At 64.4% G+C, this 25,048-nt stretch overlaps 1 protein-coding gene across 5 annotated transcripts in view; it reads left to right on the top strand.

The window, feature by feature from the left end:
* The window catches only part of LOC128787663 (transcription factor COE4-like), a 46,860-nt gene that overhangs the window by 18,925 nt on the left and 2,887 nt on the right, over positions 1-25,048 (top strand). For 3 of the 5 annotated variants that reach the window (XM_053941966.1, XM_053941967.1, XM_053941968.1), the window contains exons 2-15: positions 2,067-2,182; positions 7,202-7,358; positions 7,621-7,684; positions 7,773-7,828; positions 8,017-8,090; positions 8,639-8,707; positions 15,362-15,443; positions 19,025-19,142; positions 21,085-21,218; positions 21,308-21,434; positions 22,215-22,303; positions 22,728-22,793; positions 23,699-23,840; positions 24,570-24,749. In XM_053941966.1, coding sequence (XP_053797941.1) covers positions 2,067-2,182; positions 7,202-7,358; positions 7,621-7,684; positions 7,773-7,828; positions 8,017-8,090; positions 8,639-8,707; positions 15,362-15,443; positions 19,025-19,142; positions 21,085-21,218; positions 21,308-21,434; positions 22,215-22,303; positions 22,728-22,793; positions 23,699-23,840; positions 24,570-24,749 — 1,474 coding nt within the window. Of the gene's footprint in view, positions 1-1,046; positions 1,326-2,051; positions 2,183-7,201; positions 7,359-7,620; positions 7,685-7,772; positions 7,829-8,016; positions 8,091-8,638; positions 8,708-15,361; positions 15,444-19,024; positions 19,143-21,084; positions 21,219-21,307; positions 21,435-22,214; positions 22,304-22,727; positions 22,794-23,698; positions 23,841-24,569; positions 24,750-25,048 lie in introns of those variants that run through there. The other 2 variants (XM_053941964.1, XM_053941965.1) reach the window with 2 other exon arrangements.

The following is a 25,048-nucleotide window of genomic DNA, read 5'->3' on the forward strand; positions in this document are numbered from 1 at the left end:
CTGGGGTGTCTCAGGGGACACACTGGGGTCCCTCTGTGCCATCCCTGGCAACACTTTGGGGTCACTCAGGGATGTCCCTGGGGACACATTTGGGGGCACTTTGTGCCAACCCTGGCACCTGTTTGAGGTCACCCTGAGGTGTTCCTGGGGCCCGTTTGGGGTCACCCCTGGGGTACCCCTGGGGACACATTGGGGTCACTTTGTGCCATCCCTGGTGCCCGTTTGGGGTCACCCCGGGGGACACATTTGGGGTCACTTTGTGCCATCCCTGGTGCCCGTTTGGGGTCGCCCCGGGGTGTCTCGGGGGACACATTTGGGGTCACTTTGTGCCATCCCTGGCGCCCGTTTGGGGTCACCCCGGGATGTCCCTGGGGACACATTGGGGTCACTTTGTGCCATCCCTGGTGCCCGTTTGGGGTCACCCCGGGATGTCCCTGGGGACACATTTGGGGTCACTTTGTGCCATCCCTGGTGCCCGTTTGGGGTCACTCCGGGGGACACATTGGGGTCACTTTGTGCCATCCCTGGTGCCCGTTTGGGGTCACCCCAGGTGACACATTTGGGGTCACTTTGTGCCAACCCTGGCGCCTGTTTGAGGTCACCCTGAGGTGTCCCTGGGGCTGGTTTGGGGTCACCCCTGGGGTACCCCTGGGGACACATTGGGATCACTTTGTGCCAACCCTGGTGCCCGTTTGGGGTCACCCCAGGGGACACATTGGGGTCACTTTGTGCCATCCCTGGCGCCCGTTTGGGGTCACCCCGGGGTGTCTCGGGGGACACATTTGGGGTCACTTCTCGCTACTCCCGAGCCCCATTTGGGATTTCTCCAGGGCCTCTCCGCGGCCTCATCGGGCTCTCCCGGGGCTTTCTCCCGGGGGTCTCTCCCGGGGGTCTCCCCTCGGGGTGCCCGGCGCCCCCCGCGCGGCGCGGGGAGGGACCGCTCCTCCCCGGAATGATGTCAGCCTGGCCGGCCGCGGCCCCCGCCTCCCCCGGCGGCTCCGGCCCTGCCTCCCCGGGGAGGCGGCGGCGGCGGCGGCGGTGCCGCGATGGCCCGGGCCGGTGGGGCGGCGGCGGCGGCGGCGGCGGCGGCGGCGGCGGGGCGGCGGCAGCGAGCGCTGCTGCTGCTCATGGTGCTGCTGCCCGAGCCGGACCGCCGGGGCCGGGCCGGGGGGCGGCGGAGGCGGCGGGGAGAGGGCGGTGATGGCGTTCCCGGGACCCCCGGGCCGCCCCCCCCCGGCCGCCCGCTGCTGCTGCTGCTGCCGCTGCCGCCGCCGCCGCCGCTGCCTCCGCCCCGCGCCGCCGCCGCCGCCGCCGCCGCCCGCCCGGTAACGGAACCGAGCCCCCGCCCCCGGCCGGGCCCCCCCCGGCCGCCTCCACTCCTCCCCTGCGCCTCGGCCGTCCCTCCCTCCCTCCCTCCCTCCCTGCGAGCCTCCATCCCTCCGGTGCCGCGTTCCATCCCTCCACTCCTCCTCCTCCTCCTCGCCTCCCTCCTTCCCTCCCTCTGCCGCGCTCCCTCCCTCCTCCGAGCCTTCCTCCAGCCCTCCTCTCCCTCCTTCCATCCCTCCACTCCTCCTCCATCCCTCCCTCCAGCCCTCCTCTCCCTCGCTCCCTCCATCCTTCTACTCCTCCTCCGGGCCTCCCTCCATCCCTCCCTCCGCCGCGCTCCATCCCTCCACTCCTCCTCCCTCCCTCCCTCCTTCCTCCCCATCCCTCCCTCCCTCCCTCCCTCCCTCCCTCCCTCCCTCCACTCCTCCCTCCCTCCCTCCCTCTCCCCCCGCTCCTCCCCCCGCCCCTTCCCCTCCCCTCACTCGGCTCCGGGGCTCCTCCAGCTCCAACTTCTCGGGCTCTGCCCCCTCCCGCCCCCTCCTCACTCCCCCCGAACCCCCCTCGGAGCCTCCCCCTCCCTCCCTCCCTCCCTCCCTCTCTCCCTCCCTCCGCAGATGCCGCTTCCCCGGCGGCCGGGACGGCGGCCCCCGGCACCTGCCCGGTGCTGAGCCCGGGGCTGGGGGGGGGGGGGGGGGGGTCCGGGGGTCCCCCTGAGCCCCCCGGTCATGTTCTCGGTGCAGGAGGCGCTGCCCCGCGGGGGGGTCCCCATGAAGGAGGAGCCGCTGAGCGCGGGGCTCCCCGCCGGCCGCTGGCTGCAGGGCACCGGCATCCTGGACGCCAGCACGGCGGCGCAGAGGTAAGGGGACAGCTTGGGGACAGCTTGGGGACAGATTTGGGACAGCTTGGGGACAGCCCGGGGACAGATTTGGGACAGCCCGGGGACAGCCCGGCGGCTCTGGGGGCTGCGGGATGGATGCAACCGGAGCTCCGCGGGGCATCCCGAGGTCGGTGGGTATCCCGGGTTCCACGGGAATGCCAGGGGCTGTGGGCATCCCGGTTCTGGTGGGCATCCTGGGGGTTCTGGGCATTCCAGGGCTCTGGACATCCTGAGCTCCTCGGGTATCCCGGCTTCCGTGGGCATCCCGCGGGCTGTGGGCATTCCAGGGGCTGTGGGCATCCCAAATTCCACGGGCATCCCGGGCTCTGCAGCTCTCCCGGGCACTGCGGGCATTCCAGGGGCTGTGGATGTGCCAGGCTCCGTGGGCATCCCGGATTCCACGGGCATCCCGGGCTCTGCAGATATCCCAAATTCCACAGGCATCCCGGGCTCTGCAGATATCCCAAATTCCACAGGCATCCCGGGCTCTGCAGATATCCCAAATTCCACAGGCATCCCGGGCTCTGCAGATATCCCAAATTCCACAGGCATCCCGGGCTCTGCAGATATCCCAAATTCCACAGGCATCCCGGGCTCTGCAGCCCTCCCGGGCACTGCGGGCATTCCAGGGGCTGTGGGCATCCTGGGCTTTGGGAGTGTCCTGGGATCCACGGGAATTCCGGCTCCTGTGGGCATCCACGGCACCCTGGTCACCGACTGTGGGCATTCCAGGGTATTCCATGCCTTCTGGGCATCCTGGGCACCAACTGTGGGCATTCCAGGATATTCCATGCCTTGTGGGCATCCTGGGCACCAACTGTGGGCATTCCAGGATATTCCATGCCTTGTGGGCATTCCGGCATTCCTGGTTCTGTGGGCATTCCGGGCTCCTGGGCCCCACGGGCTCCACGGGCATCCCAAGATGTGCCCCCCATTTTTCCTGGCATTCCTTGGGCCTCTGGATCTCCTATCCCGGTGCCCTGGGCATCCCGGGATCCCCGTGGGGTTCAGCTGCCAGGGGTTTGTGCCAACGGGAATGGGATCTGTGCCCATCCCTGCCTTTTCCAGGGGGGCTCAAATCCCATTCCCTGCCCTTTTTGGGGGCTCAAGTCCCATTCCCTGCCCTTTTGGGGGCTCAAATCCCATTTCCTGCCTTTTCTGGGGACCTCAAATCCCATTCCCTGCCCTTTTTGGGGGCTCAAGTCCCATTCCCTGCCCTTTTTGGGGGCTCAAATCCCATTTCCTGCCTTTTCTGGGGACCTCAAATCCCATTCCCTGCCTTTTCCAGGGGGGCTCAAATCCCATTCCCTGCCCTTTTTGAGGCTCAAATCCCATTCCCTGCCCTTTTTGAGGCTCAAATCCCATTCCCTGCCCTTTTTGGGGGCTCAAGTCCCATTCCCTGCCCTTTTTGGGGCTCAAATCCCATTCCCTGCCCTCCCTCAGTGTCCCCTCTCCCCTGTCCCTCCCTCTGTGCCCAGAGGGGTCAGTGCCACCCCTGTCCCCTGTCCTGCTGTCCCCTCTGCCAGGTTTGGAGTGTCCCTAAGTGGTCATGGCGGCTCCCTGGGGTGCCCCCCAAAAACTTTGGGATGCTGGAAAACCTCAGGGAACAACCCCCGGAACCCAAAAGGGACCCCAGCGCGGCCACCACCGCGGTGACGGCCACCCCCGGGGGTGACAATGTGACACAGCTGAGGGACGGCACTGCCAGGCTGGGGTCCCAGGGAGGTGCTGGCCTTGTCCCTGTGTCCCCAAAAGCTCCCCGGGATCCCTGCAAGGGGACAGAGTGACACAGCCGGGGCTGGCAGCGGTGACAGGGATGTGTCACCTCGCGGGAGTCCTGGGCAGTTTGGGATGTCCCCTCCCGCCCTCCCTGTGCCACCCTGCTGGCAGCTGGGCGTGTGCCACCCTGCTGGCAGCGCCACGCGTGGGGACACCTGGCTGGGGGGGGGGTGTGTGTTACCCGCACCCCACAAACACCAGCGTCCCCCCCCCCCCCCCCCCGGCGTGTCCCCATGGGCCACCGCAGTGTCCCCAAGGGGCTGGCACCGGCCTCCTGCTGCTCTGGGGTGGCACCAGGACCCTCCAAACCTCTGGGGTCCCCCTGCAGGTGCGGGGTGACCCCCGCGCTGTCCCCGCTGTGGGGTGGCGTCCCCAGGCCCCCCCCGAGCCCCCCCCGGGAGCCGCTTTAGGGCCGTGCCCGGGGCCGCCGCCGCTTTCCTGGAAGCGCCGGGGGCCGCGGCTGCTTGGAAATGCTTGATTGCCTTTAATAATTAATTAACGCGGCGGGCGGGGCTGGCAGCGCGGGGGGGGGGGGGGGGGGGGGGACACACGGCGGGGGACAGCGGCGACAGCCAGAGCCACCCCCCGCCTGTCACCGAGGCGATTTGGGGGGCGCGGAGGGGAATTTTGGGGGTTGGAAGGAGCCGCGGTGCCGCTGTCCCGTTGTAGCGGCGGGGGGACAGTGAGGGGACAGAGGTGTCCCCGCGGGGGTGGCACCCTGAGAGCAGAGCCACCAGCGCGGGGAGGGGACAAGGGACACGCCGCGGTGTCCGCGGCAGGTGTGGGGACATGATGTGACCCGTCTGTGGTGGCCGTGCGCAGGTATTGTCACCTCGCCAGGTGTGGCGCCGCGGGTGACCCTTGGGGACAATTTGGGACCCCGCGGTGTCCCTGGGGACAGTTTGGGACCCCGGGGAGCAGCTGAAGGAGCTTTTCCTTGGGGAAATGTCCCCAGAGTGTCGCCAAGGTCCCCAGGGGCTGGGTTCGCCCGGCAGTGGCGGGGGGTGACACTGGGGACCCGCTCTGCTGCGGGGGGCCACCAGCGGGGTGGGGACACGGTGACAGTGACGGGGACTGTGCTGGAGCCATCGTCCCTGAAGTGGCTCTGCTGTCACCGTCCTGTCACCGCGGGTGTCAGGGCGGTGACAGCAGCGGTGACAGCGGCGAGCCCAGAGGTGGCACTGAGGGATGGCAGCGCGGGGAGGGCTCAGGGATGTCCCCCCTGTCCCCTCGATGTCAGGGGTAGGGTGTCCCCATCTGTGTCCCCTGCCCGGGACAGGGAGGGTCCCACGGAAGGGGTGCTGGGGACAGGCTGGTGGCCTTGGGGACAGGCTGGTGGCCTTGGGGATGGGGTCCTGAGGGTCTTGGGGACAGGCTGGTGGCCTTGAGGACAGGGTCCTGAGAGTCTTGGGGACAGGCTGGTGGCCTTAGGGATAGGCTGGTGGCCTTGGGGACAGGGTGGTGGCCCTGGGGATGGAGTCCTGAGGGTCTTGGGGACAGGCTGCTGGCCTTAGGGACAGGCTGGTGGCCCTGGGGACATGGTCCTGAGAGTCTTGGGGACAGGCTGGTGGCCTTGGGGACAGGGTCCTGAGGGTCTTGGGGACAGGCTGGTGGCCTTGGGGACAGGCTGGTGGCCCTGGGGACATGGTCCTGAGAGTCTTGGGGACAGGCTGGTGGCCTTGGGGACAGGCTGGTGGCCTTCGGGATGGAGTCCTGAGGGTCTTGGGGACAGGCTGGTGGCCTTGGGGACAGGCGGGTGGCCCTGGGGACAGGGTGCTGAGGGTTTTGGGGGTGCTAGGCCAGGGTGCCAGGGGTCCCAAGGACTGGATTTTGGGATTTGGGGATTCTGGGGACGTCGTGCTGGGGGTCCCATGGAGGAGGGTCTGGGGGTCCTGGTGCTGAGGTTTTGGGGGTCCCATTATTGGGTCATGGGGGTCCCCGGGATGGGGCGCTGGTGTCCCACGGAGGAGATTTTGGGGGCTCCCCGGGATGGGGTGCTGGGGTTCTGGTGTCCCATGGAGGGGGTTTTGGGGGGGTCCCTGGGCTGAATTTCCGCGTGTCCTGGTAATGGGGTGCTTACTGGGGGTTCCTCGTGTTGGGGGTCCCCAGAATTGGGGTTCTTGGGGATGGGAATCCTGGTAATGGGGTGCTGGGGTGCTGGTGTCCCATGGAGGAGGTTTTGGGGTTCCTGGTAATGGGGTGCTGGGGTCCCATGGAGAAAGTTCTGGGGGTCCCAGTATTGGGGGTGCCCAGGATTGGGGTTCTCGGGGATGGGGATCCCAGGGATGGGGTACTGGGGGTCCCCATGCCAGGATATTGGGGGTTCCCGGTACTGGGGATCCCGGGGATGGGGACCTGGGGGTGCTGGTGTCCCATGGAGGAGGTTTTGGGGTTCCTCGGGACCCCAGGGTTCCTGGGGATCCCAGTCCTGCTAATGGGGTGCTGGGGGTCCCCGTGCCAGAGTGTTGGGGGTCCCAAGGATTGGGGTTCTTGGGGATGGGGATCCCAGGGATGGGGTACTGAGGGTCCCGGTGCTGGGGGGGTACCCTGGACGGGGTTTTGGGGGTTCTGGGGATCCCCAGGATTTGGATTCTGATGCTGGGGATCCCCAGGATTTGGGTTCTTTGGGACAGGGATCCCCAGGATTTGGGTTCTGGTGCTGGGGATCCCCAGGATTTGGTTTATTGGGGACAGGGATCCCCAGGATTTGGGTTCCCGGTGCTGGGGATCCCCAGAATTTGGATTCTTTGGGATGGGGATCCCCAGGATTTGGGTTCCCAGTGCTGGGGATCCCCAGAATTGGGGTTTTCGGGGATGAGGATCCCCAGGATTGTGGTTCTTTGGGACAGGCATCCCCAGGATTTGGGTTCTTGGGGACAGGGATCCCCAGGATTTGGGTTCCCGGAGCTGGAGATCCCCAGGATTCGGGTTCTTTGGGACGGGGATCCCCAGGATTTGGGTTCCCGGAGCTGGAGATCCCCAGGATTTGGGTTCTTTGGGACGGGGATCCCCAGGATTTGGGTTCCCGGAGCTGGAGATCCCCAGGATTCGGGTTCTTTGGGACGGGGATCCCCAGGATTTGGGTTCCCGGTGCTGGGGATCCCCAGGAGTGGGGTTCTCGGGGTTTGGCGTTCCCGCTGCGGGCGGTCGCTGTGCCGCGGTGCCAGGGCAGCGGCTGTCGCGCTGTCCCGGCTGTCCCCACACCGTGGCCTGTCGCAGCGGGGTGTCGCTGGCCCGCGCTCACTTCGAGAAGCAGCCCCCGGCCAACCTGCGCAAGTCCAACTTCTTCCACTTCGTGCTGGCCATGTACGACCGCCAGGGCCAGCCCGTGGAGGTGGAGCGCACCTGCTTCATCGACTTCGTGGAGAAGGAGAGGGTGAGAGACCCCCCCAAAAAAAAAAAAAATACCCCAAAACCACCCCAAAACCCCCGCGGGGCCGCAGCGAGGCGGGGCAGCCGCGGCTGAGGCGACCCCAGCTCATGGCACGAGTGGCCCCAAGGCGGGGTGGGAGGGACATGGAGTGACCCGGAGGGGACACAAAGCGACCAGGAGGGGACACAAAGTGACCAGGAGGGGACACAAAGTGACCAACTGACCCCTCGCCGTGAATTTTGTCCCCCCCCCCCCCCCCCAAAAGGAGCAGAACGGGGAGAAAACCAACAACGGGATCCACTACCGGCTGCAGCTGCTCTACAGCAACGGTGGGCGCGGGGTTTTGGGGGGTTCCGGGCGGCTTTGTGTCCCCAAGGGGTGGTGACAAGCGGGGTGACCCCTCCGGTGTCCCCGCAGGGCTGCGGACCGAGCAGGATTTGTACGTCCGCCTCATTGACTCCATGTCCAAGCAGGTACCGAGACCCCAAATCCCCCCCCCCCCCACCCCCGCACCTCCCCAAATCCCCCCCGGCCCCACCCGCAGGGAACATCTGGATGTCGCCGCGGCCACATCTGGGCGGGGCGGGGAGGTGGCGCAGGTGACAGGGCCCGGAAGCGCCCCCCCGGTGCCACCCCGGTGTCCCCTCGGTGTCCCCTCCAGGCCATCATTTACGAGGGGCAGGACAAGAACCCCGAGATGTGCCGGGTGCTGCTGACCCACGAGATCATGTGCAGGTGGGCTGGGGACAGCCAGGGTTGGGGGGGGGTGACACGGGTGTCCCCAAGGTCCCTTCAGTGCCCCGGCGTGGTTACCGACCCCGTGCTAATTAACGAGCCGAGCCAGCGCCGCTAATTAACCCCACGACAGGGGACAGGCCACCCCCGGCGTCCCCTCGGCGACCCCCGGCTCGTGGCTGGGGACTGCGGGTGGCCCTGCTGTGTCCCCTGGGGGTGACACGGAGCCGCGGGGTGGGTCCCCAACCCCTTCAGAGCCACCCAGGGGTGACACGGAGTCCCCGGCACCCCCAAATCTGTCCCCAACCCTATAAAGGGGCGGAAAAGTGACACCCCTGAGTGTCCCCTCCCCGCCGTGTCCCCTCCCTGGTGTCCCCTCTGTCGCCACCCCTGAGTGACGGCGAGGTCCGAGGGTGGGACACGGGGACCTGGCGCGTCCCCCCGCGGCGTTTGGGGGGTCCCTCAGGCCTCGCTGTCCCCTGATGTCACCTGCTGTCCCCTGATGTCACCTGCTGTCCCCTGATGTCACCTGCTGTCCCCGTGTCCAGCCGCTGCTGTGACAAGAAGAGCTGCGGGAACCGCAACGAGACCCCCTCGGACCCGGTCATCATCGACAGGTGCTGGGGACACTGGGGACATCGGGGGACACTGGGGACATCGAGGGACACTGGGGGCATCGGGGGACACTGGGGGCATCGGGGGACACTGGGGACAGCGGGGGGACACTGGGGGCAGCAGGGGACACTGGGGACATCGGAGGACCTCATGGCGACCCGGAGGGGGTGGCAGCCACCGGCCGTGTCCCCAGGCTTGGGGACATGATGCTGATGAGCCAAGGGACAGCACAGGGCACTCCGGGTGTCCCCAGGGGGTGACAGATGTCACATCAATAATGGAGGTGGCACCGGCACACTGGGGACATCCCAGGGTGGCCGTGTCCCCCAGAGTGGTCCCTCTGTCCCTGTCCCCAGCGGGGTCCTCCTGCCTGTCCCGGTGTCACCTCCCTGGTGCCCCCAAGCCAAGCCCAGGGTTGTCACTTGTTGTCCCCTTGTCACTGCCACTGTCCCCGCGTCCCCTGTCCCGCAGGTGTCCTGGGGCTGTCCCCATGATGGCGCTTTTGGGGTCACAGGACCCCTTGGGAGGTGACATCCCTGATGGTTGGTGGCAGTGTCCTAAATGTCCCAAATGTCCCTGCGTCCCCCCCGTCAGCCTCAGGATTTTTGGGGGGGTCACCCCGTGCCGGGCGTGTCCCCAACCCGCCCCAGGACTTTTGGGGTGTCCCCAGCCCCCATCCCCATCACTTGTTGGGGGGTCACCCACTTCCAGGAGTGTCCCCAACTTGTCCCCTCAGCCCCAGGACTTTTGGGGTGTCCCCAGTCCCCTCTCCCTTTCCCCAAGATTTTTGGGGGTCACCCAGTTCCAGGAGTGTCCCCAAACCCCTGCCCCCACTCCCATCACTTTTGGGGGGGGTCAGCAGTATCAGGCGTGTCCCCAACGCACCCCAGGACTTTTGGGGTGTCCCCTGTCCCCATTCACAACACTTTTGGGGTGTCCCCAACCCACCCCAGGACTTTCGGGGTGTCCCCTGTCCCCATTCACAACACTTTCAGGGTGTCCCCAACCTGCCCCAGGACTTTTGGGGTGTCCCCACTCACAGCACTTTTAGGGTGTCCCTTCTCCCCATCTCTGTCACTTTTGGGGTGTCCCCATGGGTGTCCCCATCCCCATCACTTTTGGGGGAACACCCACTTCCAGGACGGTCCCAAACCTGCCCCCAAATCTTTTGGGGTGTCCCTATTCCCCTGTCGCCATCCCCAGCACTTCTGGGGGGTGGGTCACCCACTTCCAGGAGTGTCCCCAAACTGCCCCAGGATTTTTGGGGTGTCCCCAAACTGCCCCAGCGCTTTGGGAGCGTCCCAAATCACCTGTCCCCATCCCTGTCACTTTCGGGGTGTCCCCAACCCGCCTCAGGGCTTTTGGGGTGTCCCCTATCCCCATCACTTTTGGGGTGTCCCCAGTCCCCTCTCCCCATCCCCAGGATTTTTGGGGTGTCATGCAGTTCCAGGCATGTCCCCGAAGTGTCCCCTCCATCCCCAGTACTTTCGGGGTGTCCCCATCCCCAGCACTTTTGGGGGGTCACCCACTTCCAGGAGTGTCCCAAACCCACCCCACGGCTTTTGGGGTGTCCCAAATCCCTTGTCCCTATGCCCGTCACTTTTGGGGTGTCCCCAGTCCCCTGTCCCCATGCCCATCACTCTTGGGGTGTCCCCTGTCCCCATCCGTGTCACTTTTGGAGTGTCCCCAGTCCCCTGTCCCCATCCCTGTCACTTTTGGGATGTCCCCTGTCTGCATGCCTGTCACTTCTGAGGTGTCCCATGTCCCCTGTCCCCATCCGTGTCACTTTTGGGGTGTCCCCTGTCCCCATGCCATCTCTTTCGGTCCTCTGTCCCCATCCCCATGACTTTTGGGGTGTCCCATGTCCCCTGTCCCTGTCACTTTCGGGGTGTCCCTTGTCCCCATCCCCATCACTTTTGGGGTGTCCCATGTCCCCATGCCATCACTTTCAGGGTGTCCCCTGTCCCCATCTCTGTCACTTTCGGGGTGTCCCCTGTCCCCATCTCTGTCACTTGTGGGGTGTCCCCTGTCCCCATCCCTGTCACTTTCAGGGTGTCCCCTGTCCCCATCTCTGTCACTTTCGGGGTGTCCCCTGTCCCCATGCCTGTCACTTTCGGGGTGTCCCCTGTCTCCTGTCCCCATCCCTGTCACTTTCGGGGTGTCCCATGTCCCCATCCCTGTCACTTTCGGGGTGTCCCCTGTCCCATGCCATCCCTTTCAGGGTGTCCCTTGTCCCCATCCCTGTCACTTTTGGTGTGTCCCCTGTCCCCATCTCTGTCACTTGTGGGGTGTCCCCTGTCCCATGCCATCCCTTTCGGGGTGTCCCCTGTCCCCATGCCATCCCTTTTGGGGTGTCCCCTGTCCCATGCCATCCCTTTTGGTGTGTCCCCTGTCCCCATCCCTGTCACTTTCGGGGTGTCCCCTGTCCCCTGTCCCATGCCATCCCTTTCGGGGTGTCCCCTGTCCCCATCTCTGTCACTTTCGGGGTGTCCCCTGTCCCATGCCATCCCTTTCGGGGGGTCACGCAGGGCCAGCCGTGTCCCCAGCCCTCCCGCGGAGCCCCCCCTGTCCCCCGTGTCCCCGTGTCCCCCCCCGGGCCAGCCCCGCTGGTTTGAGAGCGCGCTAAGTGCCCCTCTCGCGGCGTTAATCAAATTACCCGGCAGCGAAAATTGACGCTTCTCATTAATTAGCCACGATTATGCTAATTGCGCATTCAAATTTATGCGCCGCGAGCAGAAGGTGCTCGGCAGCGGCGCCGGGCATTTGCATATTCAATGGTAATTAGCGATGCTAATTAATGCGCCGGCCCCGTATTTTTAACTCGCGGGGGTTCAGCCCCAGCCCCCCTACCTGGGGCTGGGATTTGGGGGATTTAGGGGGGATTTTGTGGGGTTTTTTGGGCGGGGTTTGGGGTTCCCCCCCGGCCGCGCTGTGCCGGGGATGGCGGGGCCGATTTTGGGGCGTTTTTGGGGTGTTTTCCGGCGTTTTCGGGGCGTTTTCCCGGCGTTTTCCAGCCCCTTCCTTGCCCTAAATACCACCCGCGGGGCGGGAATGGGATTGTGGGAATGTGGGGAATGGGGGGACCCCCCCTTTTCCTGTATTGTCCCGTGAGGTGGGACCCCCTTTCTGTGGGGTCGGGACCCCCTCAGTGTGAGATCTCTTTTTGTGGGGTCCCCTTTTCCTATGGGGGTCCTAGAAAAGAGACCCTGTTTTGTGGGAGTCCCTTTTTGTGGGATCCCCTTTTTGTAGGATTCCCCTTTTTTTTGGGATCCCCCTTTTCTATGGGATCCTCTAAATGAGACCCCTTATTGTGGGATCCCCTTTTTGTAGGATCCCCTTTTTGTGGGATCCCCCTTTTTTAGGATCCCTCTTTTCTATGGGATCCTCTAAATGAGACCCCTTTTTGTGGGATCCCCTTTTTGTAGGATCCCCTTTTTGGAGGATCCCTCTTGCTTTGGGATCTCCCTTTTCCATGGGGAGCCCCTGGCTGTGGGACCCCCATTCCATGGGATCCTCTCTCCTTGTGCCCCCTCCTTCCATGGGATCTGCTTTTTTGTGGGATCCCCCTTTCCGTGGGAACCCCCTTTTTGTGGGATCCCTGTTTCCTGGGATCCTCTTTCCGTGGGATCCCCTCATCCATGGGCGCCCTTTTTTTGTGGGATCCCCTTTCCCTGGGATCCCCACACTGTGGGATCTCCTTTCCGCAGAATCCCCTTTCTGTGGGACCCTTTTTCCATGAGATCCCCTTTTTTTTTGGGATCCCCCTTTTTTTGGGATCCCCTTTTATTTGGGATCCCCCTTTTCCATGCAAAGCGTCTCTCTGTGAGACCCCTTTTCCGTGGGATCCCCTTTTTGTGGGATTCCCATTCCCTGGGACCCCCTTCCCATGGGATCCACCCCTCCATGGCAGCTCCTTTTTATGGGGTGCCCTCCCCATGAGATCCCTTTTTGTGGGATCCCCTCGTCCAGGGAACCCCTTTCCTGTGGGATCCCTGGGACCCTGTTTTCTGGGATCCCCTTTTTGTGGGATCTCCTCTCCCTGAGACCCCTTTTCCATGGGATCCCCTTTTTCTAGGACCTCCTTTTGTGGGTTCCCCCTTTTTATGGAATCCCCTTTCCGTGTAACCCCTTTTTTGTGGGATCCCCTTTTTGCGGGATCCCCTTTTTGTGGGATTCCCCTTTCCATGTAACCCCTTTTTTGTGGGATCCCCCTTCCCTGGAAACCCCTTTTCTTGTGGGATCCCCTTTTTTGTGGGATCCCCCTTTTTTCGGGGATCCCCGTTCCCTGGAATCCTCCTCCGTGTCCCCCCAGCCTGACCCGGGGGTGACCCCACTTGGGGTCCCCTAGATGTCCCCAAACCCCCGTGCGACCCCAGGGACGGGCCCGGGGATCCCAATGTTCCCAGGGATCCCGGTGTCACCTCCAGCGGGATGGGGACAGGGAGGGACACTGGGATGGCACATGGGACACTGGGATGGGGACACTGGGATGGGGACAGAGTGGAACATTGGGATGGGGACACTGGGATGGGACATGGGAATGGGGACACTGGGATGGGGACGGAGTGGGACACTGGGATGGGGACACTGGGATGGGACATGGGAATGGGGACACTGGGATGGGGACGGGGTGGGACATTGGGATGGGGACAGGGTGGGACACTGGGAATGGGGACACTGGGATGGGGACGGGGTGGGACACTGGGATGGGACATGGGAATGGGGACACTAGGATGGGGACACTGGGATGGGAACCTGTGTGTCCCCCACCCCATTGTCCCCAACAGTGTCACCAGTGCCACGGCAGGGGGGACACTGGGATTGGGGACACTGGGATGGGGACAGGGTGGGACACTGGGATTGGGGACACTGGGATGGGATGGGACACGGGGATTGGGACAGGGTGGCACAATGGGGTGGGGACAGAGCAGGACAGAGGGACGGGGACAGGGTGACATCGTGGGATGGGGACAGAAAGGGACAGCTGGATGGGGACAGTGGATAGGGACAAGATGGGGACACTGGGAAGGGGATGGTGTGGGGACACTGGGATGGGGACAGGAGGGGACAACGGGATGGGATGGGACACTGGGAAGGGGACAGGGTGGAACAGTGGGTTGGGGACAGTGGAAGAGGGACAAGATAGGGACACTGGGATGGGGACACTGGGATGGAGATGGGGACACCAGAATGGGGATGGGGATAATGATGGGAGGTGACAAGAAGGGACAGCAGAACAGGGACAGGATGGGACATTGGGATGAGGGACAGGATGGAAACACCGGGATGGGGACAGAATGGGGATGCCAAGATGGATGGGAATGATGATGGGATGGTGACAAAAAGGGACAGCAGAATGGGGACAGAATGGGACACTGGGATGGGGATGGGGACAATGATGGGGTGGTGACAAGAAGGGACAGCAGAATGGGGACAGAATGGGACACTGGGATGGGGATGGGGACAATGATGGGGTGGTGACAAGAAGGGACAGCAGAATGGGGACAGAATGGGACACTGGGATGGGGGACAGGATGGAAACACCTGGATGGGGACACTGGGATGAGGACAGGATGGGGACACTGGAATGGGGACACCGGGATGGGGACACTGAGTTGGGGATGGGGATGATGATGGGGTGGTGACAAGAAGGGACATTAGAGCACGGACAGGATGGGACAGCAGAATGGGGATGGGGACAATGGGATGGGGACAATGATGGGGTGGTGACTAGAAGGGACAGAAGAATGGGGACAGGATGGGGACACTGAGTTGGGGACACTGGGATGAGGACAGGATGGGGACACTGGAATGGGGACAGAATGGGACATTGGGTTGGGGACAGAATGAGGACACTGAGTTGGGGATGGGGACAATGATGGGGTGGTGACAAGAAGGGACAGTAGAGCACGGACAGGATGGGACACTGGGATGGGGACAAAATGGGGACATTGGGATGGGGACAGGATGGGGACACTGGAATGGGGACAAAATGGGACATTGGGATGGGGACAGGATGGGGACACTGAGTTGGGGATGGGGACAATGATGGGGTGGTGACAAGAAGGGACAGTAGAACAGGGACAGAATGGGACACCAAAATGGAGACACCAAGATGGAGATGGGGACGATGATGGCGTGGTGACAAGAAGGGACAGCAGAATGGGGACAGGATGGGGACACTGGGATGGGGACAGGATGGGGACACTGAGATGGGGATGGGGACAATGATGGGGTGGTGACAAGAAGGGACAGTAGAACAGGGACAGAATGGGACACCAGAATGGGGACAAGATGGAGATGGGGACGATGATGGCGTGGTGACAAGAAGGGACAGCAGAAAGGGGACAGGATGGGGACACTGGAATGGGGACAGAATGGGACACTGGGATGGGGACAGGATGGGGACACTGAGTTGGGGATGGGGACAATGATGGGGTGGTGACAAGAAGGGACAGGATGGGGACACCAGGATGGGGACACTGGGATGGGAACAGAATGGGGACACCAAGATGGGGATGGGGACAATGGGATGGGGTCAATGATGGGGTGGTGACAAGAAGGGACAGGATGGGGACATCGGGACTGGGGACACCATGGGGACACCTTTGTCCCCTCTGTTTTTTTTGTTTTTTTTTTTTTTTTTCCCATTCCAGGTTTTTCCTCAAGTTTTTCCTCAAGTGCAACCAGAACTGCCTGAAAAACGCCGGGAACCCGCGGGACATGCGGCGCTTCCAGGTGACACTTGGGGACATCACCGAGAGGGTGGAGGGGACACCAAAAAGGGGTTCAGGCGACCCCAGAAAGATTCCCCAAAGGGGTCGAGGGGAACTGGGGACTCGATTCCCCCCGAACAGGGGGAATCGAGTCCCCAATTCCCCTCGACCCCTTTGAAAATCCCAAATTTACCGCCACCCTATAAAAGGTGACACTTCCAGGTGGCATTTGGGGACATCGTGGAGGAGATCCCAAAAAGGGGTGGAGGAGACCCCAAAGGGATTCCCCAAAGGGGTTGAGGGGAATCGAGTCTCCAATTCCAATCGACCCCTTTGAAAAATCGCAAATTAACCGCCGCCCTAAAAAATCTACCGCCACCGTATGAGAAACCCCAAATTTTGACCCCAAAAAGTGGTGCAGGCGACCCCAAAAAGATTTCCCAAAGGGGTTGAGGGGAATCGAGTCTCCAATTCCAATCGACCCCTTTGAAAAATCCCAAATTAACCGCCGCCCTAAAAAATCTACCGCCACCATATATGAAACCCCAAATTTTGACCCTAAAAAGGGGGGGTTGAGGTGCAGGCGACCCCAAAAAGATTTCCCAAAGGGGTCGAGGGGAATTGGGGACTCGATTCCCCCCCATTCGGGGGGGAATCGAGTCCCCAATTCCCCTCGACCCCTTTGAAAAAATCCCAAATTTACCGCCGCCCTAAAAAATCCGCCACCACCCTATGAAAAAAACCCCAAATCCGGCCTGAAAACCCCAAAATCTCCGCCCACCCCCCCCCCCTCAACCCTTCCCCCCCCCCCCCCCCCCCCCCCCCCCCCCCGGTCGCAGCTGGGTCCTGGCCCCCCCCGAAGTTCATCAGGGCTCGGTAACGAGATGTTAATTATGACATTTCGGTGATTAACGACCCCATTTGCATCGCGGTATCGGCGGCGGGAGAGCGGCGGGGAAAAACGGGGGGGGGGGTTTGTGGGATTAGGGGGGGACGGGAATATGGGGGGGGGGTTCCCTTTTAGGGGTGGGGGAATGGGAGTGGTCCTAAAAGGGGTTTGGGGTCTCCTGGAGGGGTCCCCAGGAGGCCTCAGGGGGGTTTGGGGTCCCCTGGGGGAATTTGGGGCACTGGGGGTGGCCCTAAAAGGGCTTTGGGGTCTCCTGGAGGGGTCCCGAGGAAGCTTCAGGGGGGTTTGGGGTCTTCAGGGGGAATTTGGGGGTCTGGGGGTGGCCCTAAAAGGGATTTGGGGTCTCCTGGAGGGGTCCCCAGGAGGCCTCAGGGGGGTTTGGGGTCTTCAGGGGGAATTTGGGGGTTTGGGGGTGGCCCTAAAAGGGGTTGGGGGTCCTCTGGGGGGAATTTGGGGCACTGGGGGTGACCCTAAAAGGGGTTTGGGGTCTCCTGGAGGGGTCCCCAGGAGGCCTCAGGGGGGTTTGGGGTCCCATAGGGGAATTTGGGGCACTGGGGGTGGCCCTAAAAGGGGTTGGGGTCCTCTGGGGGGAATTTGGGGCACTGGGGGTGACCCTAAAAGGGGTTTGGGGTCCCCTGGTGCGAATCTGGGGGACTGGGGGTGGCCCTAAAAGGGGTTTGGGGTCTCCTGGAGGGGTCCCCAGGAGGCCTCAGGGGGGTTTGGGGTCCCCTGGGGGAATTTGGGGCACTGGGGGTGGCCCTAAAAGGGATTTGGGGACCCTTGGGGAAAATGGGAGTGACCCTAAAAGGGGTTTGGGGTCTCCTGGGGGGAATTTGGGGCACTGGGGGTGGCCCTAAAAGGGATTTGGGGACCCTTGGGGAAAATGGGAGTGACCCTAAAAGGGGTTTGGGGTCTCCTGGGGGGAATTTGGGGCACTGGGGGTGGCCCTAAATAGGCTTTGGGGACCCTTGGGGAGAATGGGAGTGACCCTAAAAGGGATTTGGGGACTCTTGGGGAGAATTTGGGGTACTTGAGGTGACCCTAAAAGGGGTTTGGGGTCCCCCTGGGGAGAATTTGGGGCACTGGGGGTGGCCCTGAAAGGGGTTTGGGGTCTCCTGGAGGGGTCCCGAGGGGGCCTCAGGGGGGTTTGGGGTCCTCTGGGGTGAATTTCGGGGTGGCCCTAAAGGAGGTTTGGGGTCCTCTGGGGGGAACTTGGAGGACTTGAGGTGACCCTAAAAGGGGTTTGGGGTCTCCTGTAGGGGCTGGGACAGGGAAGACCTGAGGGAATTTGGGGGGGGGGTTAGGTGTGACCCTAAAAGGGGTTTGGGGTCCCCTGGGGGGAATTGGAAGCACTGGGAGTGATCCTAAAAAGGGTTTGGGGTCTCTGGGAGGGGCTGGGGAGGGGGAGGACCTGGAGGAGTTTGGGGGACTGGGGGTGACCCTAAAAGGGGTCTGGGGTCTCCTGGAGGGGCTGGGGAGGTCCCTGAGGGAGCCTCAGGGGGATTTGGGGTCCCCTGAGGGGGAATTTGGGGGTTTGGGGGTGACCCTAAAAGGCGTTTGGGGTCTCTGGGGGGAATTTGGGGGACTGGGGGTGACCCTAAAAGGGGTCTGGGGTCTCCTGGAGGCGCTGGGGAGGTCCCTGAGGGGGCCTCAGTGGGGTTTGGGGTCCCCTGAGGGGGAATTTGGGGGACTGGGGGTGACCCTAAAAGGGCCAGGGGAGGTCCCTGAAGGGGTGGCCCTAAATGGGGTCCCCTGGAGGGGCTGGATGGGGGAGGACCTGGGGCAATTTGAGGGGTGGGGGGTGACCCTAAAAGGCATTTGGGGTCCCCTGGGGGGGGGGGCATTTGGGGTGGTCCCGAAGGGGCCTCAAGGGGGTTTGGCGTCCCCTGGGGGGAACTCGGGGTGACCCTAAAAGGGGTTTGGGGTCCCATTGGCGGGGCTGGGGTGGGGTTGGGGATGGCCCTAAAAGGGGTTTGGGGTCCCCTGGGTGTCCCCTGAGTGTCCTGGGGGAAGGAGCTCGGTGACCTGGGGGTCCCCTGGGTGGGGCTGGTGACACCAGGCTGTGGGGGCCACCCTCGGGCCACCCCTGTGACACCGTGGGGACACCACAGCTGGCCCCTCCTGTGGTGTGACAGGGGTGGGGACACCGTGGGGACACCACACCCTGTCCCCCTGCGGTGTGACAGGGATGGGGACACCGTGGGGACATCGTGGGGACACCACACACAGTGTCAGCACTCTGTGCCACGGCCATGGCAGGGGAGGGGACACCACGGGGACACTACAGGGACACCACGGGGACACCACACCCTGTCCCCCTGCGGTGTGACAGGGATGGGGACATCGTGGGGACACCACACACAGCGTCCCTGAGGTGTGACAGGGATGGGGACACCGTGGGGACACCACAGCCAGCCCCTCCTGTGGTGTGACAGGGCTGTGACAGGGATGGGGACATGGTGGGGACACCACAGGGACACCATGGGGACATCACACCCTGTCCCCCTGCGGTGTGACAGGGATGGGGACACCGTGGGGACACCGTGGGGACACCACACACAGCGTCCCTGTGGTGTGACAGGGCCATGTCAGGGGAGGGGACATCTGGGGACACTACAGGGACAGCACAGCCAGTGCCCCTGCGGTGTGGCAGGCCAGGGGACACTGCGGGGTGACCGTGTCCCTTGTCCCCGCAGGTGGTGGTGTCCACCACGGTGCACGTGGACGGCCACGTCCTGGCCGTGTCCGACAACATGTTCGTCCACAACAACTCCAAGCACGGCCGGCGCGCCCGGCGCCTCGACCCCTCCGAAGGTCAGGGGACACCTGGGGACATCTTGGGGACACCTTGGGGACATGCGTTGGGACCCTGCCAGCATGGCCTGGCACCGCTGCGGTGATGCCTGTGTCCCCACCCTGCTGTCCCCGGTGTCTCTGCCCATCCATGGTTGGGTGCCCATGGGTGTCTGTCCCCATCCATGTCACCATGGCCACCTTGGGGCATCTTGGGGACACGTGTTGGGACCATGTCAGCATGGCCTGGGCACCCCTGGGGTGATCCCTGTGTCCCCACCCTGCTGTCCCCACCCTGCTGTCCCCAATGTCTCTGCCTATCCATGGTTGGGTGCCCATGGGTGTCTGTCCCCATCCATGTCACCATGGCCACCTTGGGGACATCTTGGGGACACGTGTTGGGACCATGCCAGCATGGCCTGGCATCCCTTGGGATGATCCCCGTGTCCCCACCCTGCTGTCCCCAATGTCTGGTGGGCCCATCCATGGGTGTCTGTCCCCATCCATGTCACTGTGGCCACCTTGGGGACATCCTGGCGATAAATTTTGGGAACCCCCTGCCTGGCCTGGCACCCCTGGGGTGATCCCTGTGTCCCCACCCTGCTGTCCCCAAGTGTCCCCATCCATGGTTGGGTGTCCGTGGGTGCCTCTGTTTGTCCCCACCATGGTCACACGTGCGTGTCCCCAGCCACGTCCCTGTGGCCACCTGTGATTGTCCCCATCTGTGTCCATACGTCTGTCCCCAGCCACGTCCCTGTGGCCACCTGTGTCCATCCCCAGCCATGTCCATGTCCCCGTGTCCCCATGTCTGTCCCAATCCATGTCCGTGTCCCCATCCATGTCCATGTCCCCCTGCCTGTCCCATCTGTCCCACTCCATGTCCATGTCCCTGTACCTGTCCCCGTGTCCCCATGTCTGTCCCAATCCATGTCCATGTCCCTGTCTGTATCCACATCCCTATGACTGTCCCTGTGTCCCCGTGCCTGTCCCCATCCATGTCCCCATGCCTGTCCCCACATCTGTCCCACTCCATGTCCATGTCCCTATGTCCCCATACTGTCCCTGTGTCCCCACGCCTGTCCATGTCCCTATCCATAACCATGTCACTGTGACTGTCCCCATGTCCCCATGCCTGTCCCTGTGTCCCCGTGCCTGTCCCAGTCCATGTCCCCATGCCTGTCCCTTTTCCTGCCCTCACCCCACTGTCTGTGTCCTCCCCACCCCTCTGTCCCCGCCATTGCTGTCCCTGTCCTGCCACCCCTCTGTGTCCCTGCCATCCCTATCCCCTCCACTCCTCTGTCCCCGCCACTGCTGTCCCTGTCCCACCCCTCTGTGTCCCTGCCATCCCTGTCCTGCCACCCCTCTGTGTCCCTGCCATCCCTGTCCCCTCCACCCCTCTGTCCCCGCCATTGCTGTCCCTGTCCTGCCACCCCTCTGTGTCCCTGCCATCCCTATCCCCTCCACTCCTCTGTCCCCGCCACTGCTGTCCCTGTCCCACCCCTCTGTGTCCCTGCCATCCCTGTCCTGCCACCCCTCTGTGTCCCTGCCATCCCTGTCCCCTCCACCCCTCTGTCCCCGCCATTGCTGTCCCTGTCCTGCCACCCCTCTGTGTCCCTGCCATCCCTGTCCTGCCACCCCTCTGTGTCCCTGCCATCCCTGTCCCCTCCACCCCTCTGTCCCCGCCATTGTTGTCCCTGTCCTGCCACCCCTCTCTGTCCCTGCCATCCCTGTCCCCTCCACCCCTCTGTGTCCCTGCCATCCCTGTCCCTGTCCCCTCCACCCCTCTGTGTCCCTGCCATCCCTGTCTCCTCCACCCCTCTGTGTCCCTGCCATCCCTGTCCCTGTCCCACCCCTCTGTGTCCCTGCCATCCCTGTCCCTGTCCCACCCCTCTGTCCCTGCCATCCCTGTCCCCCCCACCCCTCTGTCCCTGTCCCCCGCCATCGCTGTCGCTGTCCCCTCCAGCAGCCACCCCCTGCATCAAGGCCATCAGCCCCAGCGAGGGCTGGACCACGGGCGGTGCCACCGTCATCGTCATCGGGGACAACTTCTTCGATGGCCTCCAGGTGCTCTTCGGCACCGTGCTGGTGTGGAGCGAGGTACGGGCCCGGGGGTGGCTCGGGGACAGCTCGGGGACACCGCGGGCCGGGCTGAGGCCGTGTCCCCACCCCCCCCCCCCCCCCCGCAGCTCATCACCCCCCACGCCATCCGCGTGCAGACCCCCCCCCGCCACATCCCGGGGGTCGTGGAGGTGACATTGTCCTACAAGGCCAAGCACTTCTGCAAGGGCGCCCCGGGACGCTTCGTCTACACCGGTGAGGGACAGGGGACAGCGGGATTGGGGACAGCGGGAATGGGGACAGCGGGACTGGGGACAGCGGGAATGGGGACAGTGGGACTGGGGTGGGGACAGCGGGACTGGGGACAGCGGGACTGGGGACAGCGGGACTGGGGACAGTGGGACTGGGACAGCAGGATTGGGGACAGTGGGAATGGGGACAGCGGGATTGGGATGGGGACAGCGGAACTGGGGACAGCGGGAATGGGGACAGCGGGACTGGGGTGGGGACAGCGGGACTGGGGACAGCGGGAATGGGGACAGCAGGATTGGGGACAGCAGGATTGGGGACAGCGGGATTGGGGACAGCGGGATTGGATTGGGGACAGCGTGGCTGGAGTGGGGACAGTGGGATTGGTGACAGTGGGACTGGGGAGGGGACATCGGGACTGGGGATATCGGGATTGGGGAGGGGACATCGGGGTTGGGTTGGGGACATGGGGATTGGTATGGGAACACCTGGGATTGAAAAGGAGACACCTGGGAATGGGATGGTGACAGCCAGGAATGGGATGGGGACACCTGGGAATGGGATGGAGACACCTGGATTTGGGATGGGGACACCCAGGATTGGGATGGGGACACCTGGGACTGTGACACGCACTCGTGGGATGGGGACACAAACCCAGGAAGGGGACAGAGCCCCTGTGACAGTGACACAGACACCTGGGGCAGTGCCCCAGCCCCTTGGGACAAAGTCCCCGCCCCCGGGACACCGTGGCAGTGACAGTGACACCGCGGTGTCCCCTGTCCCCAGCCCTGAACGAGCCCACCATCGACTACGGCTTCCAGCGGCTGCAGAAGGTGATCCCGCGGCACCCCGGGGACCCCGAGCGCCTGCCCAAGGTGGGGGACAGCGACACCCCCGGGGGACAGCGACACCCCCGGGGGACAGGAGGGACACCCCGGGGACACGGGGATTCCCTGGCAGTGCCCCAGGGGCAAAGGGCGGGCAGGGAGGGGGTGACAGCTCTTGTGTCCCCCCCGGGTATGGCAGGGCTTGGGGCAGGGAGGGACGGCGAGGGGCTTGGGGACACAGAGGGGACATGGGGGGGGTCACTGGGGACACAGGGGGGACACAGAATGGGGACACAGGAGGGACACAGGGGGGGTCATTGGGGATACAGAGGGGACACGGGGGGGCCATTGGGGACACACAATGGGGACACGGGGGGGTCATTGGGGACACAGGGGGACCATAGGGGCTGGGCTGGGGGTGCAGCACCCCCCGACCCCCCTGTCCCCTCCCCTGTCCCCTCGCTGTCCCCAGGAGGTGCTGCTGAAGCGCGCGGCCGACCTGGTGGAGGCGCTTTATGGGGTCCCCCACAGCAACCAGGTGTGTGGGGACCCCCCTGGGACACCCCGGGACCCCCCTGGGACATCCCAGGGGACAATCCTGGGGACCCCCCCTCAGTGTCCCCTGGGACCCCTCCAGGATGCCCCTGGGACCCCCATCATGAGACACCTCCGTGGGACCCCCTTGGGGACACCCCTGGGACACCTGGAGGGTCCCGGTCCCCTCCCCAGCCCCGTCCTGGCCCGTGTGTGCCCCGGGAGGTGACACCAGCTGGGACAGTCCCCAGGAGGTGACACCAGCTGGGACAGCCCCAGCCACCCTCGGCCCATCCCGGGGTCACCCCAGGCTCTGTGGGTGGTGGGGTGACACCGAGGGTGGCACAGAGGGGTGACGTCAAGGGGTGACACCGAGGGGTGGCACTGTGGGGTGGCACTGCAGGGCACCAGCGAGGGGTGACACTGAGGGGTGACAAATGAGGGGTGGCACTGAGCATCACTAAAGGGTGACATGCTGTGCGGGCGGGTGACATGATGGTGTGACATTGAGGGGTGACACCGAGGGGTGACACTGCAGGGCACCATCGGGGGGTGACAATGAGAGGTGGCACTTTAGGGTGACGCTCTGCTGGAGGGTGGCACTGTGGGGTAGCACAGAGAGGTGACACTGAAGGGTGACTCTGTGGGGTGACACCGAGGGGTGGCACTACAGGGTGTCACCAAGGGGTGACACTGTGGGGTGACACCGAGGGGTGACACCGTGGGGTGACACCGTGGGGTGACACTGAGGGGTGACACTGTGAGGTGACACCAAGGAGTTACTCCGTGGGGTGGCACTGTGCTGGACGGTGACACCGTGAGGTGACACTACGAGGTGGCACTGCGGGGTGCCACCCAGAGGTGCCACCAAGCAGTGCCACCCTCAGCCGGTGACATCGCTGTCCCCAGGACGTGCTGCTGAAGCGGGCGGCCGACGTGGCCGAGGCGCTCTACAGTGTCCCCAGGGCCCCCGCGCATGTCACTGTCCCCTCCTTCGGCGGGGGACAGCTCGGCCTCGCCATGGGCGACTCCCCGCAGGGCTCCGAACAAGGTGAGCGGTGGCCTCGGGGTGGCCGGGAGGGCTTTTGTCACCTCCCCGAGTGGTGCCACCTGTCGCTGTCCCCTCATGGTTGTGACCAAGGTGTGCGGTGGCCTCGGGGTGGCGGGAGGGCTTTTGTCACCTCCTTGGCTGGTGCCACCTGTCGCTGTCCCCTCATGGTTGTGACCAAGGTGCACGGTGGCCTCGGGGTGGCCTCGGGGTGGCCGGAGGGCTTTTGTCACCTCCCCGAGTGGTGCCACCTGTCGCTGTCCCCTCATGGTTGTGACCAAGGTGCACGGTGGCCTCGGGGTGGCCTCGGGGTGGCCGGGAGGGCTTTTGTCACCTCCCCGGCTGGTGCCACCTGTCGCTGTCCCCTCATGGTTGTGACCAAGGTGTGCGGTGGCCTCGGGGTGGCCGGGAGGGCTTTTGTCACCTCCTTGGCTGGTGCCACCTGTCGCTGTCCCCTCATGGTTGTGACCAAGGTGCACGGTGGCCTCGGGGTGGCCTCGGGGTGGCCGGAGGGCTTTTGTCACCTCCCCGAGTGGTGCCACCTGTCGCTGTCCCCTCATGGTTGTGACCAAGGTGTGCGGTGGCCTCAGGGTGGCCGGGAGGGCTTTTGTCACCTCCCCGGCTGGTGCCACCTGTCGCTGTCCCCTCAGGGCTGTGACCAAGGTGCGCGGTGGCCTCGGGGGGGGTTGTGTCCCCTCGGCGGGCGGTGCCACCGTGTCGCTGTCCCCGCAGGGTTCTCCCGCAGCCCCGGGACGCCCCCGGCGCGGGGGTTCGGCCCCCCGGGCTCGGCCCCCCAGCAGGGCTTCGCCGGGGCCACCGGCGGCTTCGGCGGGGCCACCATGGCCGGGCTGGGGGTCCCCGGGTCCCCTCCGAGCTTCCTGAACGGCTCCACCGCCACCTCCCCCTACGCCAGTGAGTGACACATCTGGGGACACCGCTGGTGGCGGGGTGGGACGCGGGGTCGTTGGGGGGTGTGACAGCCCTGGGGGACTCCTGAAGTCATGGTCCCTCCCAGGGGGTCCCCAAAGTCATTGTGGGGTCCCAGGGGGTCCCCAGAGTCAGGGGCCAGCCCGGTGGGGTCCCCAAAGCTGTGTGACAACCCTGGAGTGTCCCCAAAGCCATCACTGAGGGCAGGAGGAGGGAGCGGGGACATGGCCAGCTGAGGTGGGACAGCCCTGTCCCTGTCCTTGTCCCCATCCCTGTCCCTGCCC

The sequence above is a fragment of the Vidua chalybeata genome, chromosome 4, assembly GCF_026979565.1.
Source record: "Vidua chalybeata isolate OUT-0048 chromosome 4, bVidCha1 merged haplotype, whole genome shotgun sequence".
NCBI classification, from domain to species: Eukaryota; Metazoa; Chordata; class Aves; order Passeriformes; family Viduidae; genus Vidua; species Vidua chalybeata.